Below are 14364 nucleotides of genomic sequence, written 5' to 3' on the forward strand. Positions count from 1 at the left end.
TGTCGTCTAACGTTGTCCACTGATACCGTAATCTGGCGCGCATGAGGTCACCATGTCTATGGCTGTGGACAGAGCGCATGAGGTTGCAATGACCATGGATAGATTGACCACGTCATTGAAGTGTTCGTCCTTCTTTCATAAGCGTTCATCATCGATGATTCCATCTTTGTACCCAAACGTGAAATTTAGCTCGTTAAGGATAAGGAGCTTAGCATTCATGAGTTTTGATGAAACGAGTTGCTAGTTAGAGCATCCCCACTCGTCTCCCCGAGAAGCCCCCCATGACCACTTTTTTTCATCCGGACGGCGAAAAACGGCCCAGTCAGGCCCTCGGTTTCTCGTTTTGGTCCGGATTTGAGCTTATTTCGTCCGGACTCCCCACGCCAACCCCGGTTCCCCGGGGTCTTCCCGGGGGCTCCGGATGGTGCGAATCACGCACGCACTGTCAGCGAATCACTTCCCATCCTTTCTCTCTCCCCGACGCCACCGGCCACGCCGACCACGACCTGGCTCTCCCGCCCTGCCGGCCACCGGCCAAGCCGACCCACCGCCCCACCCTCCTGACCCTCCATCCACGCCGCCCCTCACGCCACTCTGCCTTCGTCCACGCCATCGGCAGCGGGCGCCCGGTCCCTGCTGGTCTCTTCCCGCTGCCAGGCGTCGAGGCCGGGTCTCTTCCATCCGCGCCGCCGGCCCGCACGCCGCCGCGCCCTGAGCGAGGCCGTCCCAGCTCGCCGCCGCACCACCAGCGGCGACCCGCTCTCCTCACTTGGTCGGCGCCGTTCTTCTCACTCGGCTGGCCCGCACACCCACCTGCTCACGTCCTGAGCGAGGCGAGGCCGTGGCGCCCTCGAGCCCGCGGAGGCGCAGTAGGTCGAGGCCAAGCAGGGCCAGCGCGGGCGAAGTCGTGGCCGGGCTGGTCGTGGCTGGCCGGCGGAGGCGCAGTAGGTCGAAGCCAAGCGAAGCCAGCGTGGGCGAGGTCGTAGCCGGCATGGTCCATGGTCGAACACCTCATGAGCAGCTCGGCGTGGGGTGCACATGGCTGGAAGTTTGTTGCCCCCATGCCAAAAATTGATCCAATCCGGAGCTAATTTCGTCCGGAATTCAGCCCGGGGGTCTCCAACGAGTGGAGATGCTCTTAGCCCCTCCCTAGCTAGGAAGCCGTTATCACTACTAGGAAAAGGCCTATAGACCCAGGGTTACCAGCTACGCACCAGAAAAAGGTGCATGCCGGTGGTATTTGCAGCCGGTGCACCTATTTTATGGGTGCCGGTGGTGTCCAAATACCGTCGGCGCAGTGAAGAATTTGTGCGCTGGGGATAAGGGTCGGCTAGGTCCGGGCTAGCCCAAAAATCGGAGCCTACGCCGACGCACCAAGATGATGGTGCGCCGGTGGTAAGGTAGGCACCGATTTTTCCTCCACCCCCCGCCCCCTCCCCCGATTGCCTTTTCAGTTTTTGAAACAATAAAAGAAAAAGATAGAAATTTTTAAAAATAAAATCCTTAGACATGTCCATGTGTTATGTCATCTAGTTTTAATGAAAATTAACAAACATGGATTTCATTTTTTTATTTTGCAAAATGGCTCCATGTTTCAGTAAAACAGCTTTTCTGGTTGCATACGACCTCCGATGGAGATGTTCTCCTTCCCTTCCACTTCTACATTCTTCTTCTTCCTCCTCCCCCTTCTCCATCTTGGTGCGCCGATGGTAACCTAGGGTATATAATGTGGACAGCCGGCTGACCTTCTTTCCTTCCATTTTTACCTTCTCCTCCTCCATCTCCTCATCCTCCTCCTCCCCCCCTCCTCCTTCCTCCCTTCAGCTCACCTTCTCTCTTCTCTTCTCTACTCTTTCACTTCTCCTCCTCCTCCCCTCCTCCTCCTCCTCCTCCTTCGTCCCTCCATCCCACTTTCTCTCCGTTGGATGGTTGGAGAGCAAAATGGCTCCATGTTTCACTAAAACAACTTTTCTGGTTGCATACGACCTCCGATGGAAATGTTCTCCTTCCCTTCCACTTCTACATTCTTCTTCCTCCTCCCCCTTCTCCATCTTGGTGCGCTGATGGTAACCTAGGGTATATAATGTGGACAGCCGGTTGACCTTCTTTCCTTCCACTTTTACCTTCTTCTCCTCCATCTCCTCATCCTCCTCCCCCTCCTTCTTCCTCCCTCCAGCTCACCTTCTCTCTTCTCTTCTCTACTCTTTCACTTCTCCTCCTCCTCCTCCTCCTCATCGTCCTTCTTCCTTCCTCCGGCCACCTCCTCCTTCCTCCTGTGAGCTACTCATCGGTGACCACCTCCTCTACCTCCTTCATGTGCGACGCCCACGGTGACGACCTCGACCACGGTGATGAACAAGGTGATAGAGATGCATGGTTGTAGCACATGAGTTGGTCGCCATCGCCATGACGTGCACGAGATCACAGCCAATCACACCAAGTGTACATCCATGTGTTTGCAACTTTGCATGAGTTTGATTTTGATGATGCCATCTTCATTGCAACACACAAATATTACGCTAGAATGGGGCAATCATGGGAGAATGTGGAGTTTTTTTTTAGAACACAGTACAACGCAGACGCTCACAAACACACATCCCTATGAACGCACGCACACCCTACCTCTATGAGCATCTCCGAGGAACTGAGCCGACATATCTTGAGGTTGACGAATAAATCCAGGTAAATGCAAACACTCATGCCAAGTCTAGGACTTGAACCTAGGTGGGCTGGTTCCACCACAAGGGACCTAACCACCAGAGCCAAGCTCTGTTTGCGGAGAATATGGACTTATGCACATACCAAGAAATTATATTTCTAAGCTTAAAATGTTAGGAATGAAATCAAGCATGTAGATAACGGATACATGCATGTGCATGTGAGTTGAAGCTTAAAACATGAATATTCGCGATGTATAAAAACCGACAAAATAACTATGTTTGCATACCAACTAATTGTGATGTTGTGATTTTGCACGGTACGCATTTTTTTGTAATTTTGTTCTTAAAATTTGCAACATGATTTTCGTGCAGGAACCTAGGATCATATATATAGTGTGCAAAACGAGAAATGACACGTGCACATAGATACATGCTCGTACGGTGCAAAAAAGGAACACACCGATCGATGGAGGTACTAAAGTACGGTATACATGATGTTCACCCAATGACACAGGGCACGACTCAGGTGCGGCGTCACGGCGGCGCTTGGTTGGCCATGGCGTTGACAATGCACAGCGCATTGGCGCTGAGGTGCACGAGGCCCAGGACGTGGCGACGCACGGCCTTCCTGACGCCGCCGTGGCCGGCCGCCTGGCCCTTGAACCCGTCCATGCACACGTTGCCGTCGGTGAGCGCCGCGCTGGCCCACGTCAGCACGCTGTCGACGCGGAACCTCGCCATCCTCCTCGACGGCTGCGGCGCCTGCCCCTCCTCCTCCGCCGCCGCCTCCGCCATCGCCTCCACCGACTGCCCCAGCAGGCCCACCGCGTCCCCGAGCATGCTGACGCAGTCCCGCGCCGCCTCCGCCGCCGCGGGCGCCAGCTGGCCTCCCGCCGCCATCCCCTTCATGGCCTTCGTCGCGTTCCGCGCGCCGCCGAGGGTCACGTTCAGCGCGGCGCACGCCAGCCGCGTCGGGCTTGCCCCCACTGTGGCCGCGTACGGGGAGAGCGTTGCGTTGCAGAGCGCCGGGTACTCTGTCCCTGCGCACCATGCGGTCACGAAGCTCGCGTTTCCGCCGCCACGGATGTCCGGTGGCACAGGCCGCGCCGCGCCGGCAATGCCGCACCAGCACGAGAGGAGCACGGCGGAGAGAAGCGGCAACACCGAACGGAGGCTACCCGCCATGGCTCCGGTAACGTGCGTGCGTAGCTAGGTCCTAGGTGGCTCCTGCCGCCTACGTGCGTGGTGTACACGAGTTCTTTTGTGGAGCGCGCGTGCGGCATTTTATAGTGCCGGCGATCGACAGAGGGGATAAGTGCTTGGCCTGCACGTATGGCCATGTGTGCGCGCACTCTAAAGATCGTGGGCTTCGTGTGGCTATGTGGCGCGCTCACATAGGGCCTCTCATCCTTTGTCGACGCAAGCTTGGGAAGACGTCGCTCCAGCCTCCGGCAGGCTCATGGCCGCCATGCACGTAACCCAAGCCATCGTCTTCTCTAGCTCTATTTCTCTGCAACAATTTGCTGTTGGAAGTCGACACTGTGTCGTGCGTCTCTTCAGGTTGCAGATCGCGGGGACCGAATCTTTTAGCGTGATGACACCTCCGGCCACGGGTCACCTAGTGTCGGATTCGATGGGGACGAAATATATCACAACGGAAATATTGGCAGCATGGCGATTGGCGAGCCCGGACCCTCCTTGCACCGGTGATAGGGAGCAGCGAGTTAACGACAGCTTCGTCCGTTTCTTGCGCGTAAGATGCCCCGGCCAGTGGCGCGGGGAGGTAGAACAATTGTTTGAGTGTAGCGCGTCGACATAAATATGTCTCACAATGAAATGTTGTTTTCTGGATGAGTAGGGTGTTTCAATTCATAACTTCGTTTCGGGTAGAAGTGTTGCCACTAAAGTTAATAATGATGTTGGTAAACACTTTCAGATCAAAAAGAGGCTTAAGCAAGGTGACCATCATGATTGAGTGTGCAAACTCTGATGGTCAAATCGAGGGTGTGATTTCTCATCTGGTTGATGGTGGATTATCCATTTTTAATATGCCGATCATACAATCCTTTTTATGGAACATGCCAACATGGCATTGATAAGGCAAGAAACCTAAAGTTAATTCTTTCAGCATTTGAGCAATTATCGAGTTTGAAGACAAACTTTCAGAGTTATTTTCTTTTGACTAGGCCCAAGATGATGCCGCCCTATTGCTGAACTATTTGGTTGTGGCCAGGGAGAGAGCTCCGTGACACATCGAGTGACACTATAGTTGTGCTCTATAGGTATAAAGGAAGAGAATACCTTCTAGCTTTTGTACTTGTGAAATGCTAGAGATCTAAAGAACCGACAATTGTCGCACAATCACCGTGACAATCATGAGTTAATTGTTTCTAGCCCCACTTGTCTATTTTGTGTATTCCCGCAGAACCTGTAGGGAAAGTCTGTGGTGGCTGAAAGGCTAATTAATTTTTTGACAAGCCTTTTGTATCTCTACCACATTTATGGCTTGGTTGCTACTACTGCAATAGCAACTGAAGGCGTAAGTTTACCCGTGAGCAGCAAGTTGCTGTAACTACTTCTCTTGGATGCTGACTACAATAACAAGTGACCGCAAAGTTATCCATCATGTGGATGATTCTGAATATGACATGAAACTAACTAGCCCATGCATCGCGATGTGCTTTCATGCCTTGTTGGATCATTGGATGTTGATTGGTGCTATTGCCTGATATTTGCGAAAGAAGAACGCACTTGGTTGTACACGATGACGCCAATAAAATCTACACGCACCAAGTGGTTTTAAAATGCCAATGGTACATTGACCTGAGTTGTTACCCGAGGATGCCCTTGAAAGGAGGTTATCCTAAGTTTAGTTCTCACTTAGATGACAATCTCCTAAGTTCAATTGCATCTCGCATGTTACATAGGGAAAGAGTGAGTTGAAACTCACGTGTAAGCCATGTGTAAATGGAAAAAAATTGAGTTGCAATTCATGTGCAATCCATGTGTACTAGATAAATCTGAGTTGCAACTTCCGTGTAACCCATGTGGAACTGAAAAAATCTCATTTGCAACTCCACTACAACCCATATGTATCTGGAATATTTTTATTTGCAACACATGTTCAACTCACAGAACAAAAAATGACGATGCAAATCTAACGGTTCTAAGATAAATGAGAGAGAGAGAATTAGATAAACCGTTATCCTAATGTGTAATTAGATTAGGCTGATACTTTTCAAGTAATAATCCTAAATATGCTAATCTCAACAATGTGCATCAACAACTTAAGGGTAAACAATATATCACAATTACAAGACCAAGGTACCAACATTAATTAGTACATAACATGCCTTCACACATTGCTGAAATAGCCTCTCGCACACAATAAATTTTACCGTCACGATGCAAAGATGGGAGATGCTTCTCTACAGGGCAAACGGTTTAGTTAACCGTGGGCGATGGGGCCTCCATTCACGCATGTTGATTCACAGGAAACCATTTGCGATAGGAATGACCATCAACAAACGATTTGCTATACCCTTCCGTCTGTGCATTACAATATCACTAACAAGTAGTGTTGAACTAGGCTTATGTGTTGTACCCAGATGACATACATTTCTTTCAACCAGCTGTATGATTTCATCAAGCATCGCAAATGTTTTATATATGCGACAGGAAATACCCGGCTGTATCGAGTAGACCATAACTCAACATTGCATGCAAATACAATAGCAAAAAATCATTTATATTTGATTTTATATTTTATACATTACATGTATACATGTATTTCAACATAGATTCCATCGCTAGTTGCACAAATGAGAGAGTTGCAAAAATAATTCTTGGTTATGTCATTGTCTCCATTAGAAATCAGTTCTGCTGGCAATGATTCGCCTCCACCTGGCCTCTGCTGCCACTTTCTACTTGTTGCCTCTGCCGGGAGAGTGACATCATATGCATGCATTACCACTAGCCCTAATCTGGATGCAATACTCCTCATCAACTTTTTTTGGCACAAGACGAGCAAACTGGGCAAAAATTCATTGGAGTTACAACATAACCTAGAAAATTAAAATTAAATTAATCCAAGTTCAAATGATTTGTTTCTCTTACTCAAAGTTGATTTTGCAGTGCCGAGGTTGTCCAATTCTTATGCAGTGTCATTAAAATACCCTCCCTATTATAAGAGCATATCTCGATTAAAATAAAAGACATGAAACACGTATAAAAAGTAGTAATTCATAGATTTACCTAGCGTACACAATAAAACATATAGAGGGAACATAAAGATCTGCCTAGCTTATACAATAGAACATATATATCTAACATAAAGATCTACCTATCTTACACAATAGAACATATAAATTGATTATAAACATTTACCTAGCTTACATAATAGAACATATAGAAAGAGTAGATCCGCACCCTATCATCATAGGCGGGGATTTTAATTTGCTTAGATACCCTCGTGAGAAGAGTAGGGACATATTTGACACCCACTGGCTTTTCTTATGCAACGCTGTTATTGACAGTCTGGATTTGAGAGAGGTTACAATGGGCGGGAGACAATTCACTTGGGCGAATAGTCTCCCAGAGCCTACTTACGAGAAGTTGGATCGTGTATTGATGGACTCAGACTGGGAATTTAAATTCCCTCTAGTATTAGTACGGGTTCTTCCTCGGATTGAAGCTTTGTCAGATCACGCCGCAATTCTTTTATCTACTGGAACACCATTGCCGTCACGTAGACGTCCGTTCAAATTGAACTTGGATGGCTTAATCGGGATGGCTTTTCGGATATGGTTAAATTTGTTTGGGACAAACCTGTTGCTGGGAACACCTCAGTCCAAAGGTGGAATAATAAATTACGCTCCATGCGTAGATACCTTGGAGGGTGGGCTACGCAAATATCGGGGCAGCTCAAAAAAGAGAAACTCACTCTATCATCAGATATTGATGCATTAGAGGCTCTTGCTGAGGTACGTCCGCTGACAACGCATGGGATTGAACATAAAAGTCAGTACAATGCTAAGTTAGTCGGCTTACTTCGTGAGGAGGAACTCAAATGGTACCAGAGATCTAAATCCCAGTTCTTGTTAGAAGGAGATTCGAATAAGAGATACTTTCATAGTGTTGCCAATGGCCGACATAGAAAGAAACCCATTCACTCTCTTGTTCAAGATGAGGGACTGATCGAATGTCAGGAGCAATTAAAGTCCTATATTACTTCTTATTATAAAGGACTTTTTGGTGCCCCGGAGGATTCAGATGTATCCATGGATGAATCCAGGATCGATGATATCCCCCAAGTGTCTCTCGAAGAGAACGCCGTTCTTACTTCCCCTTACTCCGAGGAGGAGATAAGAAAAACGGTCTTTCAAATGGAACACAATAAAGCACCAGGGCCGGATGGTTTCCTAGATGTGTTCTACCAGACTTTTTGGGGCATTGTCAAGCCTGATTTATTGGATCTGTTTGCCGAATTACATAATGGGCAACTGGATCTGTTCCATATCAATTTTGGTGAAATTATTCTTCTACCAAAGGTTACGGACGCGGAACGGATCCAGCAATACAGACCAATATGTCTTCTAAATGTTTGTTTCAAAATTTTCAAAAGTTGCTACCATTCGGCTTAGTTCAGTGGAAGAAAAAGTGGTGCGTCCTTCTCAGATTGCTTTTATGCAAGGTAGAAACATCCTAGATGGAGTGGTCACCTTACATGAGACAATTCATGAAATGCACCGTAAAAAGTTGAATGGGGTAATACTCAAGATCGACTTTGAAAAAGCCTATGATAAAGCTAAGTGGTATTTTCTTCAACAAACCCTAAGGATGAAAGGTTTTTCAGACGAATAACGTGCTCTTATTAGTAACTTTGTTTTTGGTGGTAGTATTGCCATTAAGATCAATGGTGACATTGGTAAATACTTCCACACCAGAAAAGGGTTGAGGCAAGGTGATCCCCTATCTCCAATGTTATTTAACATTGTGGCGGATATGCTTCCAATTATAATAGATCGTGCTAAGGTCGATGGTCAAATTGAAGGTGTAGTCCCACACTTAGTCGATGGCGGATTATCTATTCATTAGTACGATGATGACACAATTCTATTTATGGATCATGACTTGGAAAAGGCACGTAACCTGAAATTAATTCTTTCAGCATTCGAGCAGTTGTCTGGTCTTAAGATTAATTTACATAAGAGTGAATTGTTTTATTTCGGTGAAGCCATCAATGAAGCCAACTCATATGCTGAATTATTTGGCTGTGGGATGGTTGTTTTCCAATTAGCTACCTGGATATTCCAATACACTATCGGAGACTCACTTTGGATGAATGGAAAATTGTTGAAGAAAGACTTCAAAAACGTCTTACTAGTTGGAAAGGAAAATTACTATCCCTTGGTGGAAGATTAGTTCTCATTAATTCGGTACTCACGAATATGGTACTGTATATGATTTCTTTCTTTCAGTTACCGAAAGGAGTCTTGCATAGATTGGACTATTTCTGATCAAGATTCTTTTGGCAAGGGGATAGTGAGAAGAAAAAATACCGGTTAACTAAATAGAGTGTTGTATGCCGCCCGAAAGATCAAGGTGGACTTTGTGTTCATGATCTTGAAGTTAAGTACATGACTTTGCTTGGTAAATGGCTAGCCAGGTTGTTAATGGAGGATGGGGTATGACAACAACTTTTGCGGAAAAAGTATGTTGGCTCAAAGGTGATCTCTCAGGTTCTTTGGAAACCAGGAGACTCACATTTTTGGGCTGGCATCATGGCAAATAAGAAGCATTTTTTCCATTTGGTTCTTTCTCCATTAAGAATGGGGCGGAGATACCGGTTCTGGGAGGATCGCTGGTTGGGAACAACCACTCTTCGTGAACAATATCCGGCATTGTACAATATTGTTCGTCATAAAGGAGATACTTTGCAGAAGGTGATGGAATCTTCTCGCCCCTCTATGACGTTCCGGCGTGATCTTGTCGGTCCCCGGCTAGCTTCTTGGAATGAACCGCTTCAGCGTTTAGGTTCAATTCAGCTGGTTCAGGGGACGGATGAATTCCGTTGGAGTCTCACCAAAAATGGCATATTTTCGGTTAGCTCCATGTACAAAGCATTATGCCTATCTACACAACCGGTTTTAAATAATAAATCCATCTGGAAGATGAAGATACCTCTCAAAACAAAGGTCTTTGCATGGTATCTTCGTCGAGGTGTGATTCTTACTAAAGATAACCTTGTAAAACGTAACTGGCATGGCTATACAAAATGTGTGTTCTGTCACGAAGAAGAGACAATAAAACACCTTTTATTCAACCATCGAGTTGCTAGATCTATATGGTCAATCATTCAGATAGGTTGTACCTTATACCCTCCCCGAAGCATTGCAAACATTTTTGGCAATTGGCTAAATGGGGTGGATTTTAGGTACAAAACGATTATCAGAGTGGAAGCGATTGCGGTTGCATGGTCGCTTTGGCTATGTAGAAATGACAAGGTTTTTAATGACAAAAATTCTTCTCTTATGCAGGTCATTTACCGGTGTACGGCTTTGCTCCGTTCATGGTCGCCACTTCAGCGTTTGGAGGATCGCGACCTCTTTATGGAGGTGTCTACACGATTGGAGAACACGACCATGGAGTTTATTTTCCAACATAGGTGGCTGCATAGTCGGAGGATTGAAGCCAACAGAGCGTCATAGTAGTTGGCTTTTTATCTTTTTTATATCTTATGTCGATGGATCATAGACTTATAAACGGCTGTGTGCATCCTGGTTATCCAGAGGCTGGGTGTAATGCTTAAAACTTTTTGAGGAATAAAGCGTCCCTTATCGAAAAAGAAAGAAATAGTAGATCCGTGGTATAAGCTGAAGTCCATTCTTACAGTAAAAAAAAAATTACTGGGCTTATAATCTATAGATAGATCCATTCCCGTGCTATAAATAAAAAGTATATATGAAAAAGATAAAAACGTAAACCTTAGGGAATACGAGCCAACTTATCGGGTGTGTTAGCAGCACGCCCAACCAAGGAGGAGGGCGAGGATGGGTGTGCCGTGGTGTAGGGCGTGGACGAGCCGGCTTGACCGATTTTGTCAGCGGAAGGTCTAGCCTACGAGCACGACTCCACGACCATCGTGTCTCCCATCAGGTCATCGGCACTCTGGCGAGGAATATCTCCAGCCAGAAGCTAGCTTCCGCCTCGTCGACCATGTGAGTTTTCCGAGGATCAATCGTGGTCGTATAGAGGGGGTGGATGTGGAGTGGAATAAGACTAGATAAGGTCATCGGTCCTTATTTATATAAGAAAGTTGGTAGGCTTTGGGTTTGTTAGGTCGCGACGTACCAAGTATCACAGACGATTCAAGGAACCATTTGCATGGTACACACCTCGCAAATGGTCTTTCTTCCACTAACAGTGTGGGATACTGTTTCCACAATTTGTTTCCAAGTTTTCACCCATTACATTATTTTAAGTTTTCACCCAATATGATTGTTTAGAAATCTCTACTACCTGCAACTAGATAAAATTTAAAGTGCTATAACAACACATATTAGGATTACAACAACAACCAAAGCATAATGAAGCCCATGTTCCATATCTCTCACATTTTTTTATCTCTTTCATCTTCGACTTGTCTGACTTTGCTTTCATCTTCTGTTTGTGGACAATATTTGCCAAAGAGAGTGGATTTGGTGATCAGGGGATACGTGTGCACCCTCTCCCTACCGTTGGATTTGTTCCGAGATTGCGACTTCACAGACGGCAATGAAACGGCGTCAAATCTGCATCCAGCCACGCGCCCACGAGGAGAGAAAGCGATGGAGGGCCCCACCTTATCGTTTAGCTACTGTCTTCTCCCCGATGGTCTCCAACCGGTCCCTTCCCGGCACGACCCCGACGGCCTCCCCAGGCGCGTTCCCGACGGCGGGGCATCCCGGTCAAGATACCCCGCAACCAACAACCTAGCTAGACGCATTGCCGCTATGGACGTGGGCGTGCGCCGGCGCGGGTGCTGCGGCGGCAACGTGTTCCCGGAGCCGTCCTTCGCGAGCTGGGGCGCGTACGGGCGCGCGCTGCTGGAGACCGGGCCGAGGCTCAAGGACCGGCTCACGGCGCGGTCCCACGCCGACGTGGAGGTGCACGACCTGCGCGGCCGCAGCGGCGTCGAGGTGCGCCGCGAGCTCAACTGGTGGGACCTGGCCTGGTTCGGCGTCGGCGCGGTCATCGGCGCTGGCATCTTCGTGCTCACGGGGCAGGAGGCCAAGGAGGCAGCCGGGCCGGCCGTGGTGCTCTCCTACGCCGTGTCTGGTGTCTCGGCCATGCTGTCGGTCTTCTGTTACACCGAGTTCCCCATCGAGATCCCCGTTGCAGGTGACTCACTGCTCCATCCATCGATCGATCTCCATGCATTGATCACCTTGAAAATCTGTGTTTCTTCAAGCTCTCGAGTCTTGTGCAAAATCTCGGGGTAGAGTTGTTGTTAGGAGTTTGTTCAGTCGTAGAGAAATTTAAGGAAGTTTGTTACGTGTTCGTTGTGATCGATCTACACATCTTTGAAATCGTTAATATTTAGATTAGTTTTATAAACATTTTCTGCATTTGCATGGTACGTCTGCACAGGTGGTTCGTTCGCGTACCTGCGCGTGGAGCTGGGCGACTTCATGGCGTTCATCGCGGCGGGGAACATCCTGCTCGAGTACTGCATCGGCGGCGCCGCCGTGGCTCGGGCCTGGACGTCCTACTTCGCGACGCTCCTGAACCACCACCCGAACGACTTCCGCATCCATGCTACATCCTGCTCGAGTAGTATTTTTCACAGCCAACTAACACCGTTTGACACGTGTCAAGTAGAGAAGGGGTGTTCACGTATCCCCTAATCACCAGGCTTCATTCGATTTGCCAAATATAGGTCCATCTTCAACTTTTTTCTTCATATTCGTTTTTCTTCACTTTCTTCTTCTCCTCAACAACAATGTTCTGTCTTTCAACACATAGTTTTATCTCAGCATGCAGATCCACGCAATCGCATTGGCGAAGCTAAAATATTTACACAAATGAAACAAATCAGAATAACAAAATTCAAATCCCTAACTAGAATGTATCCCTAATTAAGACCGTAAACTATACCTCGCTCGAATCCGCAGTGTCGGTACCATCAGATCCGGCGGGCTCCCTAGCCATAGCGACTACTGACAATACCAGCTCCTAGGGATACAGGCGACAGGGCTCGAAATAACGGTTGGAAATGTCTAAGGTGTTTATGAATAAGAATAGAGGAAGGGTTCGCTGTTTAAGGAAGATATTTACATCACACTGATTTTATTTGAGATGTTCACATCACACGTGATTTTATTTGAGATCCGTTGTTTGTGATGTCTTAGGATAGGCTAACGTTTTGTTCATGATAGCATACAGTTTTCTATCAGAAGGGTCATGTCTGATGTCTTAGAGTATCTTTAACAGAGCCCGTAAATCCCGTCGGAACTGAACTTTTCCGGCGGATTTACGGGTTCGGGTCGAAACGCGCGCAGATAAGCGCCCGTATACATGGGCCGGCCCGAATCGAAAGTTCGGGGGCCCGAGAAACCCACCGCACGACCCCTATTAAAAGGGTTCGCGGAGGGGAGTTCGGTTCGCAAACCCTACTCCCCTCCGCCGCTCGTCTCCCGCCGCCGCCGCCAGTTCCCCGCTCCGACGAGCGATTCCGGCCGCTCCGACGCCGCACCGCCGCTTCGGCCAGCTCCCCTCCGTCCGGAATGACGCGTGCTAGACGCGTGGGTAGGGGAGGTGGCCGATCCGGCACCAGAAGGTGCACTCGGCGTCCGCCGAGTGCACGGGCGTCGCCGGAGCTCGCCAGGCGTAGGCGCTTCAACGGCGCGTGGAAGAGGGCCGGCCGGAAGTGGCCGGAGATGATGGCGTACCTCCAAGCGCGCGCGGAGGAGGTGCCGGAAGGAGAAGCGGAGGCGCCCCCCGCTGCCGCCGCGTGCAACCCTCCTCTGCCGGCGCTCCCCCCGCATGGCGACAACGACGACGACGCCGCCGAGACGCCTCTACCGTGCGGGAGCACCTCCGAGGCGGCGGTCGTCGAAGTGGCGGCGGTCGTCGTCGCCTAGGAAGACTGGCGAGAAAAAACTCTCCGCCGGCTACATTAGCGCCCCGGTGACAGTATAGTCACTCCGGGGACTAATTCTAGTTTAATTTAGGTCCTAGATCGTAATGTACGTGCAATATGCATGTATTTTGCCTAGTATTGTACAAATTATGCACAAATTTAGCTTCATTCGATGAAATCGAGTGCGATCGCAAAATTTGGTTTCCCGCGACGTTTGATTTCATCGAGTTCGGTTCACCTTTTCGGTGTCTGTTCTGCGCCAGCGCTAAATCCGCAACCAAATTGTTTTTCGGGAGACTGAACTCGCTTTTTTCGGTTCCGATAAATAGGGGCTCTGTTAGAGTTGCTCTTAGCATAGGGCTAGTGTTCTGGCCGTGTGCGATATAATTAGCTTTTACATACCAAACTCCGTGTAACTTACAACAATAAATTGAGTAGCTCGGCCTTTAGATAAAGATACTAGTCCATGGATTTTGCAACAAAGATATATTAACCAACATTTTAATTACACAAATCACCCAAATTACTATACACTTAATATTGGGCTCATGATACGCATTTTTCGCCCATAGTAGATATAGA

At 48.1% G+C, this 14364-nt stretch overlaps 1 protein-coding gene across 1 annotated transcript; it reads right to left on the minus strand.

Moving 5' to 3' along the window:
* Nucleotides 1-3056: 3056 nt before the first annotated feature.
* LOC124705478 (pectinesterase inhibitor 7-like) lies at nucleotides 3057-3868 on the minus strand. The gene has a single exon (XM_047237191.1). It carries the CDS (start codon nucleotides 3843-3845, stop codon nucleotides 3195-3197), a length of 651 nt encoding a protein of 216 aa, XP_047093147.1. The 5' UTR covers nucleotides 3846-3868; the 3' UTR covers nucleotides 3057-3194.
* Between the last annotated feature and the right edge of the window lie 10496 nt (nucleotides 3869-14364).

This window comes from Lolium rigidum, chromosome 4 (genome assembly GCF_022539505.1).
Source record: "Lolium rigidum isolate FL_2022 chromosome 4, APGP_CSIRO_Lrig_0.1, whole genome shotgun sequence".
Taxonomy (NCBI): Eukaryota; Viridiplantae; Streptophyta; class Magnoliopsida; order Poales; family Poaceae; genus Lolium; species Lolium rigidum.

Bases quoted from the DNA above. Each gene is read 5' to 3' on its own strand.
- LOC124705478 (XM_047237191.1), bottom strand. From the start codon at position 3,845: ATGGCGGGTAGCCTCCGTTCGGTGTTGCCGCTTCTCTCCGCCGTGCTC.